Here is a 22,832-nt window from a genome sequence, read left to right on the forward strand (position 1 = left end):
TGAAGCAGAAGACTTCTGTCTCAATAAACTACATGATCACCTGCGTGTGCCGAAGAAAGAGGAGCCAAAGACAGTATAAAAATGTGAAACCATGAAAAGAAGTGTCTGTCAATTTGGATTTGAAAAAACCTTCTGAAAACAATTGCACAGGTAGGTGATTCTCAAAATAGATACGACAAGCAGTTTTGAACAAGCTTTGATGTGTTGAAGTGCCAGCAGAGGCACAGCTATCAAGCTATAGTAAGTCTCAGAGGAGTACGAGAAAGCTGAGGGTTAATGTGGGCCTACGGCTGAGAAAATAAATTACTCTAAATATGTAAGTGGATGTTGAAATGGGCCCTGTAAGAGCAGAGTAGGTTTGGGTAAACCAACAGTCTGCAATAATTTATAGACAAGTATGATAAATACTATTTGTCCATGACAGTCACATGAAATAATAAACCATGGCTGGCTATAAACATTACTAAATCCTGACACTATTGATTTATAATGTCTAACAGTGACATCAAACCAAACAACTGACAGAAACAATGCCAGGGCTTTAGGAGCAGTTTGTCAACTATTAATTCTGTCAAAGGGGGTTTTGCTCTAAGCCGAGAGAGCTTGTCTTGCAGTTGTCAATCCCTTCCCTGGAAACGACTGCAGCACGTCTATGGGTAAGGGCCCTAGGCACTGCTCCGTTAGCCCTAATTACCCCCATCCCTGCTTTGGCAACGACAAGACCAGCCTCTATTTAAAATGCATGTTAATTATGCAAATTATTAATTGGGCTGGTGCTTGAGGATTTGTGTTTATGCCCGGATTAGAGTTAATAACTGTATCAAGCTACGTTTTAAGCCTGACCTATGACAAGTAATGCTGAGGTGCTGAAAGGGATATTTTCCAATACATTACCCTCTCTTTTCTTCCAAGTCCATTCCCCATTACAGGAGACTGAATAAATGACACGCAGATTCTCCAACCCTGCAACAAGACCCAGACAGCTGGCATCTGCACTGTGTACAGTATAACACCATGCCGCTGCTGTATCGTGGCGCTTTGTTAAAGTTATCTGGTAGCAGCTCACATCAGTTTGCATTTACAGTACTAGTAACTAGAACGCGCACATAACACATACAAAATCCGGCACCTAAACACACACACACAGCGACACATAATCAGTAGAGGGTCTTATTTCACGGCAGTCCAGGACTAGCTGTCAGGCTAATTGCACACACCTGTGATGGGGACCACACATGCTCTGTCACCACCTGTCAAGGAGAACACTCAACAACAGTCTGCACTCTGGCCGCGCACTTATCAGCAAGTTCAAGCAGAGATCACAGAGCGAAACCCGTCACAATGCACATACTTGTTAGACAAAAAACGCAACACACGATACACCTCCTTAAAGTACCGATCTTTGATTTCTCATTTTATGTGCACATGTCACATGAAACGTTGACTTTTATATTCATTAAGGATTTGCCTCAGCTCCACGCTCTCCTCCATCCTGTTTGTGTTTGCCAAACCTTTGGGAGATCTGGGAGTGCTCCCTTGATGGGGTTAAGCTTGAGTTTGTGTGCCAACAGTTATGCATGAACGAGGAGCTGCTACACAATACCCAAGAGGTTTGAATGTAATATCAACTGCCAGAACATTGGCATTAGATGTGGGAAGGTAAACAGTTAATTTATCATTGTCTGTTTTTTTTCTTTTGTTAGTTTTAAGGTTAGTGGTATGAGAGGCTACTAATGGATTTATTTAGTTGGCACATGCTCTTATGTATACTTATTTATAAAATAGATTCAAATGATATGATCACTAGCCTCATAATGCAGGCAGTTGTATCATAACATGCTGTATGTATTTTTATTATCAGCTTGAGCTATTTAGATTAAAATGACCAAAATTCTCAATTATTGTTATACTTTGTTTTTTTCTGTTACACTTTATGATTAAAAAATAAACACGCTTTGAGATGGCGTCAGCCCCGGTGTCAGAAAGTCAGCAGTCTTTCCACTTCCTACCATGACTGAAATGGTTAAGGGCGCATTAAGCTGTTTTGCTCAATGGCCCTTGACCAATATAAAGAAGTACTGAGATAGCATGTTCTGATTTATGCGCTGTGAAGAGATTATGAATGCATGCAAGCATGCATGAACACCAACACACACAGTAGCTGAAAAATAAGCAGATAGATAGATAGATAGATAGATAGATAGATAGATAGATAGATAGATAGATAGATAGATAGATTAGGCTAAGAAAGACTAAATACATCTGATAAAGGACGAAATCCATCCAAATTGCAAATTGACTTTCCATTTATTTTCAACAGCTCCTTTTGTTTGTTGGGTCTAAATTATAGCTTGATTAAAGTGTAACAGGGCTACAGTAAATCCTGTGTGAATGTTTGCTGCAGTTCCTCTAAAATGGGAAATATTGATCAGTATGATTTCCCTGGGTACAAGGGAGCTGTAGAGGAAGAGTGAGAGACATTATTTAAGGGACATGGAGCCTAAGTTGAAAAAACAACAACTACAAAAAAAAAACAAAAAACGTGACATTATGGTCTGTGCTTGGCCTTTGATGGTAAGGCAAAAAGGTAGTTCATCAATGTCTGCATGGGAACCAGGGAGGTGGTTGTCTTGTGTTGATTTTACATTATTAATTTGAGTCACACAAGGTCATTGAGGCCGCTATAGTCATGAGAACCAGTTGTTATCTTAACACAGCTGTCGGGCTAAATCTGCATTGACTGATTATGCCATTGATTGGTGACACTGTGTGAGGGGAGCCTTTGGGATATTGCTTCCAATTTTGAGCCTTTTTTCAACGTCATGATTGCATTTTCATACTGAAAACATCTCCTCTAAACAGGCGTTATTATTTCTACTTTACAGTCTCCGCTGTGTTAACTAGCACTGTAGCTCCAAGAGTTTTGTATAACAATGTCTGAGACACCTTCAGTCTGCTGTAAGCAAATCAAATGTAAATGTCAATTTGTTGCAAGCATATGCTAATGCAGGGAAAACCTCATGTGTGAGGGAAGAGGGGTAGAAGCTAAATAGAAAATAAACATTACAAAAACTGTGAAATCTTAAACAAAGGGGGTTGAATCCTGAGCAGCTGGCATGGAATGAACTCTTCTGGAGAGGGAATGCCAGTTTCAGAGCGCCCCGAGCATCGATTTGGAGCCAAGGCAGTAAACAGCTTTTATCAGCAATAATGATGGCATAATCCCAGCTAAAGAGGAAAGTAGCATATGGTGCAAAGCTTACAACTGCAATCCCAACAAAGTAGGGGGGATTTTCATCACTTTGGCCACTTGAAAAACACTTCCAATTCATTTTTTTTTGTTCTCTTTGCAAGGACCACAATTTACACAGTAAAACAAACATAAAATACTCACATGTTTCTAATCTGTTGAGTCTTGGCCAGAGTAACGTACAGTATGGTAGAATGCTGTCAGAGATCTCCACAGTGTAACACTGTACTGCAAACACTTTAATCACATGTACACATTATAGTACATGCAGGCTTTACAAGGTGACAACTACTGCCCTACAAGCTACCAGGGAGCCACGCTGCATTACAATCCTGCATATATGTATGAAGTATGGATAGAGAAAGTCATCCCACAGTAGCAAATTACACATGAATTTCAAATGTGTAGCGCATGCAGCTACTGTACCACCTGCACTGAAGTCGAACAATGACTATTTTTCATTTGCCAGTTTTAACGAGTCCTCTTTCATCAAACCAATCAAGTTTCCCTTTTGATCAGACAACCAAGGCCAGAAGACAGCTCTTTTCCAGGAACAGTGTAGAGCTGCCAAGTAGCACTCTAAACTGACTTCAACCTCTGTCATTGATTTTCCTCCAAGCTGTGACCATTCATTGTTTGTGACATTCTCCTGTCAGCTCTTTAACACCCTTCAACCAAATCAATTTCATATTTTTGTCAATGCCTTGCAACTGGATGAGCCAGATGGGAAGGGACGTCACATGATTTAGGATGTCGATTTTCTGGCAACTGTTTTAGCTGCAGTTTTTATAAGACTTGGAAACCTGGTTTATTTAAAGAAATACAGTGGATAGCAAGCAAAAATAAACAGGAATGCATCAACGTAGATTTTCTTAGTTTAACTATGGCTATATGAGAGGATACATGCCAAACATTACCTAGCTCCAGCTTGTAACTTATGATGTGTTGCTTTTCTTCATCATTATCTGTTTATACTGTTTTAACATCCACTTACTTGTATTTTATTGTGAGACCAAATACAGGCATTTAAGAAAATTCTGTGAAAAACTGTGAATTTTTCACAGTACATTATTTTATGAAAACTGCAATCCCAAACAAATAAATATACCATTTAAGCCTACAATCAACAAAGGACCAATTGTTGGTCATCAGATTATTAATGCTCATTATTTATTAACAGTTAATTTACCTATTATCTCTTAATAATTTATTTATTATATTTGATCCATTGATTCAAACACAAAACATCAAATGTTGGGCGTTGAAGCTCGGATGAATTGCAGAAAGTAGCAGACAGAAGCGACTGGCAGGTTATCTGTCAGAAAGCACATTTATTGATTACGATATAATGTTGCTGCTGGTGGTTTTTGTACAAACGTTTTGTTAGTTTGTACCTTTAATTGCTGTTTTAAGCAGCAGAAACAGTCATGAAGATGTCAAAATGGAGCCAAATAGCAAAGCACTGCTTTCCTCAACTCTAACAAATGACTAAATTTATTCCTTGCCTCTTCATAAGCCCAGCAGACCATATGGCTTTGCCCTCTATTATACTCTCAATATCACACACTAACAATGACAACAATAATAGCACTGGTGACCTTGACTTCCCGTCTGGACTCTAAGAATAATATTTGATAGCAATATTAAGTGCAACAATAATGAGATGAATATTCCCCATTTAGTGTAGACAGCTTTAGGACAAATTCTGAAGGGAGAGCTGCCTGCTGCAGCTACATGCTGGTCACTCTTAGTTGTCAAGGCTGATTTATTGCCTCCTAGCTGTTCAATTTCACATTTTGTCCTCGTCATATCCCCGACTCATGATCATTCTGCACTGACCCTTGTAGGGCAGGCAGGGAATATTGATAAAACAATTATCTGCTTGCCGTTCATTTGATTTTCCATTTCAATTACGGATTGGAGGAGGCAAAAAGAAAAGATTGCAGCATTGATTTTTTTTTTCCTACCTTACAACAGGAAGGAGGCAGGCTTTGATGGGATGCTTTGGTGACATGGAATAGGCGAAGGAGAAGTGCTCAGTAGCTTTAGGCTCTGTGCTTCTTTCTTGCTGTTGTAAAGGCTTTGCTTTATCGAGCGCTTGTGAATTAAGTATGATTTAACATGGCCAACTAATAGTAGTTTAAAAATAATAATCTCAAAGATTATTGGTTTTGACAGTTCAAAAGTGATGAGTGCGGCAGGCTTTCCTCCAATGGGGACCATGCATGTTCACACTGCTGCTGACCTGAGGTAAACACTGTATGTGCCTTGCACTCTGGGGGCCAAAGGACCCAAAGGTCATAGCAGTTTGTCAGCAACACCATTCCACTCTTACCCCCTTTCTGATGGTCTGCCACTGTCTATTTGTCACTCTAAAATGACAACGGAGTTGCATCATACTTGTTTTTCCTGCAGCACTGACACAATGCTCCGCCACCTCCACATTGTGTAGTTTTGTGCTGCGATGGGAAGCGTAGGGTGGGGATGATTTAAAGACATATATGAAACCATAAATAATAAACTATAAAGATTAAAACTAATTAAAATCAGCTTAATGTACAGGAAAAGACTCAGGTGGGGGAAAGTGCATGTTAACTGCTAAGTTTCTTCAGAGCAAGCCGTGTCAAATGAATCCATTACCACATAAAGTAAATAGATTCTTCTGTAAATGATTTGGAACATTGGTAATGGGAAGAGACCTAATGGGAATCCTGGTAAAATAGCCTTTGGGGAGCCTGGGAAAATCTGCCTCAGTGAAGTGGCCGGCTCGTGGCCAAAACCCTGTGTAGAGAGGAAGGGGAGGGGAGGGGAGGGGAGGGTAGACATAGCTTTCACAGAGATGACTGAAAGCAAGTGAAAGACAGACAGAGAAGACTAACAGAGAGAGAGAGAGAGAGAGACTCTCAAGGAATCTCCACCCATGGACAGTGTTAAGTTCCACTGTTGAGCATAATCGTATAAAAATGCTGAAGACTTGAAAGGGCTGATGGTAATGCTATTGCTGTCCAGTGATCCAGCACGGTCACAGGCAGTAGCAGCAAGGCACAGTGCTGTAGTACTTCCTGTATCGCAGTCCGCTTCGGCGCACATACCGGCTCCCGGGGGATTTCACATGGCTGACCTTAAATAAGTTTGGCTTTGATCAAAGTTTAGTGTTAGCATGATAGGTCTGCTTGCTACAGATCAGGGGATCAGGGAGATGAGACCTGGGCTAGGAGGTCCTGGCAAAGACTCCTTACCAAAGCTCCAGTGCACTCTTCCAACACCGGATTATGTTGAGCAATTAAGGTAATGAGGTGGCTAACGTAACAGCGCATAATGAGCCCTTCTATCCTCCTGCCTCTCTCAGTTTCTCTAACACATCTTTTTCTCAGTCACTTAAAACCACTTGGGGAATATTTTCTTTATTGTGTTGTCATAAATTGTCCTATTGACTAATACAGGAAATGGTATCACAGGTGATGATGAACGAATAACAACTACAAGCATCTGTGAGTAAAAACAGTCAACAGCAAAGTGGAACAGTGGAGCTCTTGTTCGTGGGCAGAGAAAGGCCAGAAAAGTGCGCACAGGCTTGGCCGAAGAGTCCTAAAGGGGAGAAAGCGCAGCAGCACCTGTGTGGACGGAGTCGTGTGTAGGAGACGGCACATGTGAGTGGGAGAGCAGGCCTCGTGTGTGGCAGTGAAAGCCTGCATTCCAGTTCCCCCAGTCAACCTCCCACCCCATCAGTGCACGACTTGTCTGCCTGCTCCCTTTTCATTTGAACACATTTTCTAGCCAAAAATTTCACTTCAATCTCACCTCATCTCTCCATACTACATTAACCCCTGGCAATTGCCTTCCAAATGACCCCATTAAGCTGTAATTGCCTCAGCAGGCCTGCTCCCTCGCTTGTAATTCTGTGCAGCGAACCCACCAGACGTTCCCCCGGCATTGTTTCATGTTCTGGCTCCCATCAGCCAGTTCAGATGCTGACCCGCCTCCCCCCCCCCCACACACACACACACACACACACACACACTCTCCACCTCCTCTCTGTCGTGGCCAGAGCTGTTGGTGTTCACCACTAGCAGTGCCACTGGCAGACTCTTCTTGTCTCCTCAGTTAGCACACACAGGAGGTGCCGTGCCCTCACTTCCTCCTCAGCAGCCAATCTCAGCGTCCGTTACACAAGCACATACATTCACTACAAGGCCCTAAACAAAATAAAGCTCAACCTGACATTATGTCATTCCATGGTATTCACTTCATAAATATATAATGTGAACAGAGCAGTATTCTATGAAACTTTAGAGAGCAACAACAAAACAAGATGTTTGCTTTTGACATTCTGAATTCTACTTCACGTGTCAATAACGGAATTAACTGTGGCATAATATTTGTATGTTAAACTTTAATTTCTCTCTTCAGTTGTCATTAGGATGCTGCGGGGTGCAGAGAGCACACTCGGGGATGACACCCGGCACCGCACCTCCCAGCACAACTTCACCTTTTCTGTTCCCAGCAGGGAGCTGATGTCAGGACTGCTCGACTTTTTGACAAAGGCCTCCGCGGATAACTAACGCGCAAATGCGGATAGGTGGAGAAAGTGATCTTGACAGTGATGTATTGCAACTAGTTGCGGGTGTCAAAAAGAAGATGCTCTGCCAGCCGCTGGCGTGCATGCACTGTATATATGCATGCATGCACATGTCTGCGTCCCTGCGTGTTTTTCCGAATGTGCGTCCCTCTCCCCATCATTTATGTGTACGTTTGTGTGTGCGCTCCCAGATGTTGGACGTGTGTATATGCGCTCCTTCACTGTTCTGGCAGCCTCTAAGCCTTCACATGTGACCTGGTATGGGGGGGACTCGGACTAATAATCCATTCAGCACTCCCTCTCATCTCCTGCTGCACATAACAGATTGGTTAGCTAAGTGTCTCACCACAGCCACGCATTCACATACTGCCTGTGTCTGCAACATACACTGTAATCACATACACACCATCTCCCAACATATATTTTTATTCATTTGAATAAGCTGTTTAGGAATGTGGAACAACATAACTAAATAAAGTTCCACACATCTCTCTCTTTCACTCTGCAGCGTTATTGCGCTGTTTTGAAATGTGGTTTCTAAATTAATTCTAAGCTCAAGGTACACAAGCTTTCTCTGAACACAGAAACCTTCAGAAATGCTTTAGATCATTTCGTTCTCTCGTTGCTCATTTGTTTAAATTCATTCTTCTTCCTAAGCAAATGTTCCCAGGAATATCAAGGTGTTTTTGTTGCAAAGCTCTAACTGATCCAGGGGGATTTGCTTCCAACAGCCTGTCTCTCCCTCGCCTTTCAACACAAAACTCTGCGCTCCAATCAAAATGAACCACCAGGGACCCCTCTCTCCCTCCCCCCTGAGCTATGCCTGCTCCGAGTGCTGTGATAGCAGCCTCTCTGCCATTGATCGCAGAGTTTAGCACAGGGCATGCATGCCACTGTTCACAGAAAACAAAGACCTCTCTCCCTTTAATAGTGGCGCATGCCGTTAATGCAACTAACGTCTTCTGTTTTCCTCAGCACTGAAGAATGAATGAAAGAAAGCAGATAGCAATTAAAAAGGTTAACTAGGGTCCGTGTCTAGTCACAACTCATCTCTCTCTCACAAATCTTTTTACCTCCTAAACAGATTGATAGATTTTTGGGGGTGCGCCTATTCACTTGCCACAAGTGATAAAAATATGCATTCATGTCTTACTTATAATTGTGTTTCACGTTGCAAATCTAATTGTAGACACTGAATTCAAAAAGGAAGCACAGCTTTATTGATCCACCTAACACAAACCAGGAGGATCTCATGAATTAGAAATGAGATAAATCACCATTAACCCCAGAGAACCCAGCTTGTGGTCAACCACTGAAACACCGCTCTGGGTTTTATTATTATTATTATTACTATTATTATTATTTATTTTTTTTAAATAGTCAGGATAATTCTTCCTGGCAAAGTATAAATAGAACTCCTCAATGAATACAGCATGTGTCTGTTTATTTAATCAAGGGCTGATTTACTTGTGACAGAGAATAAATTCTTCTATTTTCTGTGAGCCTCTATAAAATTGCCATCATTTTTAATTAATTCTTAATTAAAATATATTACACCACAGCTTCTACCCATCTCTCTTGATATTCTAACATAATCAATTCAGAACCATTTACATATCATTAATTAAAAGCTTTCCTCTCTCATCCTTAAAATCATAATGAGGGCCGATTCCTCATTAGTAACCTATAAGGGAGAAAATAACAATACAGTAGAGAATGGATGGCGCATTCCACAGTGAGTCCTTTGTCTCTGAATTTCTAAAAAGCACTTTTAAATGCTTCTCAATTGGATTTCAGAATTACCCGGTAAATAAGTGAAGCAACACAGGCTCTCGTAGTATTTATTTGTGCTGCTTAGAGCAGTCAAAACAAAGTCAATCAGCAGCATCAGGTGAGTTGACTTGAATTCGACTATAAAGCTAAATTTATCATTATAGTTATTACAGAAAAAAAATGTAAATTGAATCATCTGAAAACTGTACATATGGTGTTTTTTGTTCACTGTCTGGGAGTGATGATGCTGGACTAGAATAAATAAAAGTCCTAACTTTGGGCTTTGTTTACAATGAGCTTTTATTTTTTTAAATAATTCTGCATGAACAAAAAAGCACGTTAAGTGCTTGTTGATATGCCATCAGAGTGCATAATTCAATTTACCAGTAAATTTTGAGTGCATCTCCCCAAACAACAGATCATTTATTATCCAGAGTTTATAAAAGCCAACACACGTGCGCTATCTTTCCATCTTGAGCTCTCTCTTAAAGAAGAGTAATAATATCAAGTAATGATAGGTATTGTTATGCCGAGGATCAGGCATATCCTGATTTTTATCGCCCGTCTCTCACAGGTGCTCCGGCGTTACTTGTCAGGACTGCATGTCTGGGTCTTCCACATGTCAGATAAAAATCGCTGCACTTGGTGTTTCGGCAGCCTGACAGCAATTTATTTGAATGTTTTGTCACACTGGTGTTGGTGCATTTTGTGTGGGCTGCTCACTGGAATGGCAACAGCTCGTAGCTTCCTGACACTTGCACACACACGCGCACACACACATACACACACACACGTGCATTTTGAAGCACGCACACACATATGGTCCTGCAAAAAAAATGCCAGATGCATGCTGCATGAGCCGCACGTCTACTTCAGATAATTAAAACCTGTGTATCTAAAAAACAGAATAAAAATAGGTGTGTTGGTAAACTGTACGTGTTCATTAATATGTAACACCCAATAAAGCAGGTGACACTACATCGTTAGCACTAGCTCTTCTTAAAAATATCCTTTTTCATTTACACCTCCATGACCATACACACTATGTGAACTCAAAATAAAATGTCACACCAGTCGGTAAACAGGTTTTGCTAAGATCAATCGACAAATATAGCCATGAAAAAATATACATAACACACACACACACACACACACACACATATATATATATATATATATATATATATATATATATATATATATATATATAGATATAATGCAGCTTTATTTTGTATGGTTCTATTTCATGTAAATAATGTAAAATAAATAAAAAGACTTGAGTTGGAGCAGGTTAAACACAAACTTCACTGCAATCTTCCGATTCTCTGTGCTGACATGGAATATTGAGTAAGTTAATGAAATCCTCTCAAAGACAGGAACTCTATTTTTACACCATGATAATTAAAGTACGACACAGTTATAATTTACAGCCCTCGCTTAATTGCATAGGAAAAGTAAAATGGGAGAGGTCTAGTATGAGAGGAGATTAAATGTGTGTATATGTGTGTATGTGCATGACAGTATGTGTGTGTGTGTGTGTGTGTGTGTGTGTGTGTGTGCCTCCTCACTCAAGAAGAGTGAATATAAAAAAGGCTTCCAGTGCATCTAAACAACAGGGTTGTATCTTTTAGCATCATGGAACGTATCAAAGATTAGGTAATGAAATATGCACTGTCCTATTTTCCTGCTACCAGGTCCTTTGACAAATCGAGTACAATCCAAAATCTCCATAAATCACTATTAAAGACAAGTATATCATCACCAGCGCATATATCTTCCCCAGCCTGACCTGTAGACTAATGAGAAAAGGCCCAGACTATCTTGTCTGATTAATTAATTCAAAATGTCGGCTGTTATTCAAATGTGAGGCTGGTGTTATTTGAATAACACTTGACAGCGACGCCTGAAGAAATAATTTCTGGTTTGTGAGGCTGCTGCGGCATTACTGATGATGGCTCATGGAAATGTTAGAAGCCGAGGAGTATTTTCTCCCTCTTTGCCATCGCCGGTCCTCTCGCTCTCTCTCCCTCACCTTCTCAGTCATGATAGCTCCAAGAAGTATTTCATTACTTCAACCCCCTCCCCCCCCAACCCCCTTCTTCACAATTATGGCTCTTACTGGTTTTTTCCACTGTCTGTCCTTTTTCTCTGTGTTTGTATTCCCTCCCACAGCCAGCCCAGATCTACAGGGCAGCGCTTTGGCTCTGCAAGAGACATGCTGGCAAAGAGGAAGGTCATGGTTTTTACAACTGCAGCTACCCAATGCTGACAGCCCGTGCTGCCAAAGTGACACACTCTGTTTGGCTTTCCCACGTTCATAGAGCTGCACAGCACTTCGTCTTTATCACAGAGCATGCCACACACACACACACACACACACATGCACACACACACACATTTAATCAGCCTCGGAGCTGCATTTCCTGTCAATGTGCAACAAAATAATCCCACGTACAGACATAATCACAAAAAACTGCAGACACAAGTGGAAATTATCCTATTTGGTGGTGCGCTTGTCCTCTTTCTTTCTTTCTTTTGCAAAACCCAGTGGATTGAGCATAGGGGAGATAGGCACTGGAGAAAGAAAACCATGAAAAGTACGTGCTAGGGCCTAGGGGCAGTGCACACCCCTCTATCGCTTCCCTCATCAAGCATGGATTCTAATCAGGACTGGGGAGATATAAGACGCTCAGTCATTAAATAAATTAACTCTGCCACTCCATGCTCTCCTTCAGCACCCGCGAGAGGTCCGCCGTGCTCTGCATACTTACAGAAGCTCCGAGCATCACGCACCGCACCCCCATGCCACAACCTAGCAAGCCTGCCAACACACACACACACACACACACACACACGCAAACACACACACAGAGGTTATAGAACTAATCTGGAATATTTAGAGAAGGAGTGAAACCACACCTCCTGTCTCTCAACAGCTGATGTTCACGTTCAAGTGGAAAGCTTTTACATAATTGCATTAATAGAAAAATAAATAATAAAAAAAACACTATGAGGAAATTTCAGGTATGTCCCAAATTTAAAAAAAAAATATTTAAAAAAGTAAGTGTGTCTGAGTGAGAAACAATATCTGAAAAAGCAGTGTTGGTTCACAGGGTCTGTGTGAAAGCATAGACATGAGTTTTTTGAGGATCTGCGCCGTGTGCTGCCATTCATCAAGAGGAAGCAAGTGCAGTGACAAACAGTAAGAGAGCTCAGTGTCGGCTCGGATCACTGACACAAACAATCAAAGCTGACACAGTCTTCGTATAGCACCTGCCACTCCGGCAACACAAATAGATCAATATGAGGGGAACTCATTCACTGTTTAAAACTCATATCCTTGCACCCACATCATCTTCCAGAGCCCCGTGATGTAAAAAGTGCATGCTTAAAACATATCAATCACTCTGACAGTGGAAATGCTTATTTGAGGAGCCAACGTGAGGCAAATACACGGTGTCAGCAGAATGTCCGTTGTCAAAACTTGCCATTTGAATTTTCAGCCGCGTCGTGCGGAGACAAATGTCCTTAGAAATCCCTTACATTGCAATTTATATTGTTTTAATGTGTGCTTTAATTCTCCATTACTTAGAAAGGAAGTACCTGGGAGGGTGGAAACACATTAGAGAAAGTAAGAAATGAACAGAAGGGTCTGGGGATCTCTCTAGCAGACACAATTAAATATTCATGTGTCTCCTCCTAGGACACAACAGATACAGATCATTATCATGGCAACAGCACACCACCATTTTGTTCACACGTTTGGCTCTGGATCCTCGGCTGTGTATGTAAAACTCCATATGAAAAGAAGACAACGTCAGAACATCAGACATTATTAACGCCATAACTGAAATTAGTGCTTCCTCTATTTTTTTTTTTTTTCTTGTAGAGATTATCACTTCAAAGGATCCTGCACGGGTTATTAAAAACATTTGGGTAATTATCATTGTCATATTCAGACTGTTAATTATTATAGGTAAAATGATGAGGAGTGGGTGAATATTTTAGCAGAGGTATGTGTCTCAGTGCACTTCACACCATGATGATACTCAAGTTCCAAAATTCATTGTTAGCTCTCAGGTCCTTCCTGCCTCCTGCTCGAGGAAAAAGCAAGAGAAGGATAGCAGTAATGTACTCTGGATGACCTCCACTTTCTAAAGTGGGAAGGAACCAGGAAGTTTTTTTTTTTTTTTTTTTTTTTTTTTTGCTTTTCAATCCCCATCAAAGACGAGCAAAAGGAGGGACAGCATTCTCCTGCTCGCCGTCATTAATCATAGCTTTCTGGGAGCAAGCGCATATTAATTTCTGTCATCCCAAACATCATTTGGTATTGTTATGCCACGGCTTAGTCCTCATTCACCAGCAGACGCCCGGCCGTTCCTCCTGGTTTGAGGGAAGACAGGGCCTGTGTGGCTGTGTTTCAGAGCAAGAGGCCTTTATCCCTGGGGCTCTGACACCAATTAAGCCATTTCACCGAGAGACGAAAACAGGGGCCGCCGTTTCGCTGTAACATGAGCCAGCACCTAGCTGCTGGCCCCTCGCCATCTTTCCATTACTTCAGACACAAAAATGAACTTCAAGGACTTAAGAAAATAAAAAGGACGGTGTGCTCAGCGAGGGCTCGTGCTGTAGTGATGGCTGACAGAATTACAAAGAAAATTTCTATTTCATTAGCGCCGGTGCCACTATTACTTCATTTATATTTTTAAATTCACAAGTAATATGAAACTATGTGATAGTATAACTGATAAGGAAAATGCTCAGAGTGCACTTCTTTTACGTCTTTTTTTTTCAACCCCCCCCCCCCCCCCACAGTTGCCTTTTGGCAGGCAGCAGAGTGGAGCTTGTCTTAGGGCTAAAGCAGAATAATGCAAGGTTTGTTATGAATTAAATATTAGAAATCTTAACACAGCAGCCAATAAGAATTATTTGCCTTATTAAAGCAGCAGAAGACGCTGATTAAAATTTCATTGCATTGCAGTCTTTTTCCCATTTCTGCCTTCAATATATCATTCTAATGTATGAAACATGTGGAACAATAGCATATGGAACAATGGGAAGAGGGGCTTCATTTTCAAGCTTGCAAATGAGGGAAAGCCAGCAGAGATTCTTTTTTCACCCCTGTTTTTGGAAAACAGTCTATAAGAAAAAAAAACAGAAAGGTGACAACAATGCATCATTCTGTTTTCGTCAACGCTACAGAATGCTACAGTATTACAAATGAGATTTAAAACGTGAGTGGTTGACTTCTGCTTTCCTTCATAACTTTACCTACAAAAATCCATCACCTGTAGGAGTAACACTACAACACACACACACACACACACAGACACTGCAAAAACGAACCCAAACACAGGCATTTAACTGCCTGCAGTACAAAAAGTAACAGTTTATCTGCATATTGAAAAGACAACTACAGAAAAGGCTTCAGTGTTCTTGCACTCACAGATGATGGGTCATTTAGTTGTCCACATGTGATGTGTACAGAGTAAATGAACATCATGGTGTCTATTGTCCCATGAGGAAAACTCTTCCCTGAAACACTAGAGCTAATGAAATAGGGACCTATAAATAGCAGAGTCATTACTGATAGAGGACATGCTTTGCACCAGTCTTTCACTCTAACCCTTTTTACACTAATAAGCGACTCTATGGTGTTACAGAGGCTCAGTCACCAAGTGACAGGGTAATAAACTTCATGACACAGAAGACTCGTGGAAAAGTTTGAGTTAAAAAATATTAGATTTTTTTTTTTTATAGTTGAAAATTAATTCAAGACTGAGCTGAAAGCTGAGAGAATAAAAAGGATCAACACTAATTCAGAAGTACAATCAAACTAAATACAAAATAACAAATGTGTTTCTCATAGTCACAAGTGTTTCATTATCACTAAGTGACAGCTCTTTTGTTGTTGTTTTATTTTTCTCTGGAGCCTGTAATTACTTATTGAATAAAATTGTAAGGGTGAAATATTAAAAGTGTACGTTTTTGTCATTATCTTCATTTAAAGCAATAAAAACTACAAATTTGGTGCAACTATGTCGTGAAGCTCAGTGGTCTTGTGTTGTTTTGACAAAAACGCAGCCCCATGTGATGCAGGAAAAAAAAATTGCTAACTCATAAAGACATCACAACAAGTTGTATCATTCACGTGTCTGTTGAGTGTTTCAAGGCATCGTTTGAACAAGCATCTTCTTGCCTGCTTCAGGTTTATATTTCGATATTCAGCGGCAAACAGATGTCACAAAAATCAAAAAGGGCATGCAAAGTGTCTCCAACGCTCCCACTGTTGCAAACTAATTTCAATCAATCCTTCCTTTTTGCATCCAAAGCAGCCTGTGCTGGCTGTCACCGCCTGAAGATAACTATTTCACCACCTCTGTCATGCCTAATTAACAACTCAGACGTACAATTCAGAAATTTCACAATTAACCTACTAAAATATTGTTGGAGGATGCTAATTGTTATGCCAGTTGCCATAAAGGCTCATTTGCATAACGTATGTGCAAAAAACAATTATGAGCTGTTGATCGCGCAAGAGGCCGCACAAAAAAACGCTCGGAGCGGTGGAGGGGGTGCGAGGGAGACTGTGTGCAAGATGGGTGCTCGTGTGTGCAGATGGAGGGACAGCACTGAATCATCGCGCACAAAAAAAAAAAAAAAAAAAGAAAAGAAGAAAAAACAGATTTGAGGAGCCGTGCGTGCAGATACCAGGCAGCACCGGTGCAGAGGCATCTATCTCCACAGCACAAAAAGCATTTACCCTTTCAAATGAAACTGATATGTACACGCTCTGTTTTCTTCTCCTCTTCCTCTTTGTCTAGCTCTCATCTTCGCTGATGAGGATTTGGAGAGTATTTGGGAGCTACTTAGATAATAGCCACATCTTCCCCTGGTCCCACTTGTGCTTTGGAGGAGGAAGCACTAGTGGCCCTGCCATTGAGCCAGTCAGGAACCCAGCTGTGTGCGAGCCATTCGGCACAACACTATCTAGTCACTGCAGTCGCATCACTGGGGCTCTCTGAGACAAAAAGCAGCCAAAGTCAATTGTCTCTCCTGCTGAATAGCTCTCTGTTCTCTGTCATGCATTTACTGCAGCGTTTTCAGCATGAAGAAAAATAAAATAGGTGCAAACATACATTTTAATATATTTCTGTATGGTCTCCGTAAATAATAATAATAATAAAATTTATAATAATAATAATAATACATTTGAATTAATAATAATAACCCAGTTGGAGTGAGCAGGCTCATTAACTTTGTCAGGGAACATTGAAATTAATGTTCCCTGTAGATTTCAGAAATGCTTACCTCCTCAGTCTTAACTCTATTTACTCCAGGTAATGCTTTTAGTCAGCCTTGCATGTGGTTAATTACAGGCTCATCCTAAACTGTCTTTAGTTAACACAACGTTCTTGTCTGAACATTACACAGAACGCAGGCGAACGCTGTTCTAGCGGCTTTCAGAAGCCAGATCACAAATGTGCAACACAACCCCGACACTGGCTCGGACTGTGAGTGTATTCCCTCTCTAATCCACTGCTCTAAACAATGGATCAGAGCATTTATCAGACTGATTCTGCCACGCTCTCCCTCTCTCTCTCTCTCTCTCCCCTACGTCTCTAGACCCCCACCCCAGCCGTTTCTGAACCTGATGAGTCAAAGGTCAGGAAAACAACAAGTCAATACGCAGCCAAAAGAAGCGCCATGCAGCTGAGAGAGTTGTGGAGAGGGCTAAGCCTCTCTGTGGCGCTCCGTGATTTAGCCTGTAATAGTTTTCTGTAATCTCTTTCTATTGATTAAACCTCACATCAAACAGGAGTCCTGCTACAGAACCTCTCTTTTCCTGGTCAGAAATACCATATGGAGGTAATCTTTCACCTTTGTTATTCTTGCCGCTCCCACTGCTGCTGCTGCTGTGAGCCCCTCTTCCAAGCATGAGAACAAGACAAGGGAGGAACCAGCAGGATAAAACAAACCCAGCACACAGGAGTGACTGCAAAACTCATCTGAATCACAGACAATTTTCACTCAATGCGTCCATTGTCTTCTCATAGGAGTCTATAGGAGAAAAGGTGCAGCATGAATGCATCCTTTGTCCTCAGCCAGGAGAAGATAAACCATTTTAGTGGTCACTTTTTAAAATATATGTACCAACAGAAAAACATCACACACCGAAGGACAAAGAACAACACTTGCCACCAGAATCTCACATTTAGCTCATCTAAATGCAAAACCAAGAAAATTTAGGGGGGAAAAAAAAAACCCTCCTGCTAAAAACGCTCAATTTAGTGACAGGCAAATGACTTCATGCTGCCACTTAATCTCATTTCTTGCATAATGTTCTCTAATTAGCATATCAAAGTGAATTAATACTTCTAGGGCATTAGCAATGCAGAAATATGCTGTAGCTCTACAATAACAGCTAGAAGAGTTCCAGAAACTTCCACACAAGCTGAAAAGTCTTCAAAATATCAGGTTTTTACTGGAACGTCCACTACTTCCCCTCTCCTCTACAAAAAAGGAATAAAAAAATGACTAAAATCAAAAGTGAGACGGTTCCCATGACTAAATCCAAAATACCACATTTCATATGTTATTTCTGAAGCTTTGAAGCTGAACCCTGGACTCACCATTCATCTGCACACTAGACAATAAGTCTCCATAAGATGATACATGCACGCCGTAATTACACCAGTGATTCTTGGACCGCATTCAGATTTATTATTCAAGGAAATTATTTTCCAGGCAACGGTGGATCCCGTTCCTGAAAGACAGCATCTGAGCAGACATGAAAGGGACAAGGAAGCCCCATGAATTATGCTACAGGAGCCAGTGAAAAGCTCACTGTGTGCAGGACAAACAGGCCGGTCAACAAGGCCACCAGACCAGCTGAGCTCTGTCAATGGCTAAGAGGGGGAGGCTGTGACTCTAAACCACAGGTTAACCACGCACACACACACACACCACACACACACACACACACACACGCACGCTGTCCATCTCCTTTCTTTCTCACACACACACACACACACAGTCTTTCTTTCGCACATGCAACATATATTTGTTTAATTTTTCTGTGGTTTGTTTGTTTTTGCAGGCTGCTCTGAGCGGCTTATTTAAATTGGAGAGCTTTGTTCACTGTCAGCCAACAAATGGGTGAAACATATGATTTAAGTAAACTTGTAGATGTAATCCCCGAGATTGGAGGAGGCTTTTAAAAAGCCTTTAAGTGTGTAAATAGAATGACTTATCTAATCATTTTCTTTTACCAGTCTTGTACAGACGCAGCTCTTTCCCGTCAAATCAGTCAGCCGCATGAACTGCAAAAGCATCCTCTGTTTTTTTAACTCTATGTCCTTCATTTGTTAAAACTCAACAGGCACACACACACACACACAAACACACACACACACACACGGACACAGCAGAGCAACTCGGCTCGACTGTACTGCAGACCCTCTAACTGCCCCTGTGGACGACACCTGGGTTGGGGAAGTTCATAAACTTTTATGATCTCCCCCAAGCCAATTTCCTCATAAACCGCACAAAGGTCACAAATCTCACAAGGCATCGATTTGCTAAATTATACTAAACCCAGTGCATTGCTTTCTTTGTACTCTTTATTTTTCTTGGAGTGTGATGTGTACATACTGACTGATGTCGAGTAGTTTGAACATTTCAGGCATCTGTTCAGTAGCATGTTGTCTCTCGTTTCTACATCAGAACAATCACGTAAATATAAATCATGATAAATGTTTTATGTGAGAAGCTGTTTTCACTCGAGTTTTCATTTAACAGTTTAAAGGGACGCGATTTATTATAGGTCCCGTAAACAGTGGTGCGAAGACACAGTGATATTTCTGTGAAGAGGTGACTTAAAATAGACTACTGCAAAGTTTGATCTCTCAGAAAAGACAAAAACATTAACTGTGAATTCAGCTGTCTGTCATATACGTGTTTACATCAGCGTACACACAGTGACAGATTCCAACTAGATGCCTCCCAACAGCAACAGCGCAGTACGCACAACAGACAATATAAATTGAAACTTGTTTTCCAATTATTTTTTTAAAAGCTGCTTCTATGATTTGGATTTTAACCAGATGAACTTGTACTAAAGGAGTCAGCATGCACTTGCAGTACAATTACTGAGAGTGTTGTTGCCTTCATGTGTTGATAGACACCGCAATTGTTGAATACCGTGTGATCTCAGCTATGTAGAGCATATGCTACGGGATTTCCCCATCCTGTTCTGAGCCTGGGTAGTGAGGGTGAAAACTGGAGCGCACTTAAATCCAAAGTGCTGGAAAAAGATGCTCCTGCAGAAACGCTAAAAAAAACATCCTCGTCTGCTCGTGACGGCAGGAATATTTCTGTGTCACTATGACAAAAAAAAAAAAAAGGGTGATTGATTGATTTGGGCAGAGGTTACCTGTAACCTGCCACCACATCACTGGGAGGTAAATATGTCTGTGTCCCAGTGTACTGAGGTTCCAACGTTAAGTTTATCTTTCAGTTCATACAATAATATTTTTTACACAAAGATCTTACCTGTCTTTTCTTTGATTTCACAGAGAACGCTGAAGAGTGCTGGTTTCATTCTGTGACAGTTCAGTCCATGTTTCCTGTTTCAGTATAAGGAAAGATAAAATACTGAAATAAGTTCACTGATAAATCACATCATGGACATTAACGAGGAAATGGGGGGATTTAAGACATGTAGTCCTCACTGTATTGTGCCTTTTTGTGTGGGAAACCACGTTAACCACTCTGTGTGGTGGAAAGTTGTCATTTTCTTTTCTAGTTTCTAGAATTGGCTCAAAGATAAAAGATAAAATAAACCAATAACAATGTAACACTCTAAACATAATGCCCCTGACTTTTAAATTGCATCATCAACAAAGTGGTTTTTCTTTTTGTTTTGCAGGCATGTATGAAAATTCACTATAGGACATGTGCACACACAAACTTTTCTGTCTGGCACCAGCCCACAGAGATTCACAGGGACTTTAAATAAAATGCTGCTGTCCCCTCAGTGACAACTTTCTCCTGTGTTCAAGCTTTGGTAGCGGTACATACACCTCAGTGCAAGATTATCATTAAAGCCACTCCAGCCTATTGTTATGCATGGGGAGTTAAGTTAAACGGGCTACATCTCAATAATGATGTGTTCAGGGGGGTTTTTTTTTGGGGGGGGGGGGGGGGTTGAGGGGCGAAGTTAATAAAACATATAAATCAACCAACTTTGCTTGCGCCTCGTCCAGACTTTGATCAGTTATGGTCATTATTTGATGGAGAATGTCACCAATGTCTTGTTTTCTTCCGTCCCCGTCTGTCCCATCGTGTCCATGTGGAGGCGGCAGTGCCATGCCTCCTTGTACCGAGTGGCCTGCCAGACTGACACCGCCGATCGACTGCATGATCCGGGCTTGATCGTCCATGGTAGTCGCTAAAGAGTCTGTGCACTGAGCCACACAAATTGAAAAACTCATATACGAAATCGGCTAAAACAACATGTGCCGCAGACTAGAGGGATGTTCGGCCGTGGGTTGCTTCAGTTTTGCAGAGCACACGCGTTTTTCTAATGAAGACTAGCAGGGATGTTTTGGCGTAAATCTTGTGGCCAAGTTACCGCTGTCCTCTCGTTATTTACGCGCGGTCCAAAGTGCCAAAACGCGTGTGTGTGTTGGTAGAAAAATGCATAAATATTTGTTCTTCTTCTCAGAACTTCTTTGTCAAAATTGCCGGTCCATCGTATCCAGCTCGGATCCTCATGCCAATCTGTCTTTTCTCTTGGGTTTGACGGCTGGTGTAGACAGAAACGCTCCTTGGTTATCTCTCATTTATTAGCGCTCTTCGTGGGATTCCCGGTGTATTTCCTCTCCAAAATGTCCAAATCCTCGTCGCGAAGCACCGGCACCAAAAATATCCAACGTGGAAACGTGTAAACAAATTAAAAAAAAAATCTTAGGCTTGCAGGTGTTGCCAACTATAAATGTACAGAAATGATTTCCCCGCGACAGCTGACAGGATTTCAAAAAAAAAAAAATACACAATCTGCCGCGTAAGGTGTCCAAATGTGACTATAAAAAATATGAAATGTACAAAAAAGTTGGGAGGTTTCTGTTTAGAAATAAAAAACAAAAAACAAAACAGCAACAGCGAGAAGAAATTAATTAGGATACAACGCCGTAATAAAGGCGATGCGCAAAAAAATATCTTGCCCTGCTGAAATTTATGAGCTCCAGCCTCTGCCTGTGTGTGTTTTATGTTGTTTGATGGCAGCGGTAGTGAGCGATTGACAGTGTGCCAATGCCACTCACTCAGTGCAGACGTGTCAGAGCAGGGAAAAGGGGTAGAAAAAAAAAAAATAAAAAAAATACAAAATACGAAATGAAAATGCACGCTCCGCCCTACAGAGGAGGGGTCTGTATTCTTGTCACTTCTAGCCTGAACACCGAAAAACAAAATGTTAAGAGCTAGTACTTAGGATGGTGATTATAATGATGAAAGCGCGGCTGAGTCCCCCTCTCTCTCTCTCTCTCTCTCTCTCCCTCTCTCTCGCTCTCTCTCTCTCTTGCAGCAGGGTATCCTCGTTTCCTCACGCGTGCACTCGCAGCTATGTGCATAGTCTCTAGCAATAATAAAGATTTAGCGCTGCAACAACACAGGCAAATGCATAATGAGAGTTTTTATACAGTTTGATGTAGAACTGCACAGTCCCCTGTAAGGCTCGCTTCAACCCAGGCAGGCAGGAGACATGTTTATATTATTGAAAAGTAAAGCTCCTCGACCAATCCCAGGCTAGAAGGAGCGAGACTGACGACCCGTGTGTCCTATTGCTGGCAGATGCATGATGCCGAAAGCCCACCCACTCCATCCCTCCATCTTCGCACTGCTCGTGCAAAAGGATGGGAACTTCTGATTGGCCGTTGCTACGAGTGACATCCACTGCACAAGCAGGCGGCGCTGCTCTGTGCCCCACCGCAGTTGCTATGGCAGCAGACAAGTTGTTGAGCTGGATGCAAGGCAGCAAGGATACTGTGCATCTCTACAGCGAGATCATTGATTTCTAAATGAGAAAACTACACAGAGCCTTATCTTGATTTTATAATGTGAGAGTTCAAAGATTCTCTGTTGGATTTTTCTTCCACTGCAGCTTCAGGGTGGAGACGACATCACATGTTGCTGAGGAGAGGACTTGTGCAATGCAGGACCTCAACACAC

At 41.4% G+C, this 22,832-nt stretch overlaps 1 protein-coding gene across 5 annotated transcripts in view; it reads right to left on the bottom strand.

The window, feature by feature from the left end:
- pbx3b (pre-B-cell leukemia homeobox 3b) overlaps nucleotides 1-21,969 on the bottom strand; it is a 54,893-nt gene extending 32,924 nt beyond the window's left edge. For all 5 annotated transcript variants that reach the window (XM_026342564.1, XM_026342565.1, XM_026342562.1 and 2 more), the window contains exons 1-2: nucleotides 20,850-21,969; nucleotides 20,157-20,230 (exon numbers count right to left, since the gene is read on the bottom strand). In XM_026342564.1, the coding sequence (XP_026198349.1) occupies nucleotides 20,157-20,230; nucleotides 20,850-21,097 (322 nt within the window). In that variant the 5' untranslated portion in view covers nucleotides 21,098-21,969. The remainder of the gene's footprint in view (nucleotides 1-20,156; nucleotides 20,231-20,849) is intronic.
- Nucleotides 21,970-22,832: the final 863 nt, after the last annotated feature.

Source organism: Anabas testudineus, chromosome 9, assembly GCF_900324465.2.
Source record: "Anabas testudineus chromosome 9, fAnaTes1.2, whole genome shotgun sequence".
Lineage (NCBI taxonomy): Eukaryota > Metazoa > Chordata > Actinopteri > Anabantiformes > Anabantidae > Anabas > Anabas testudineus.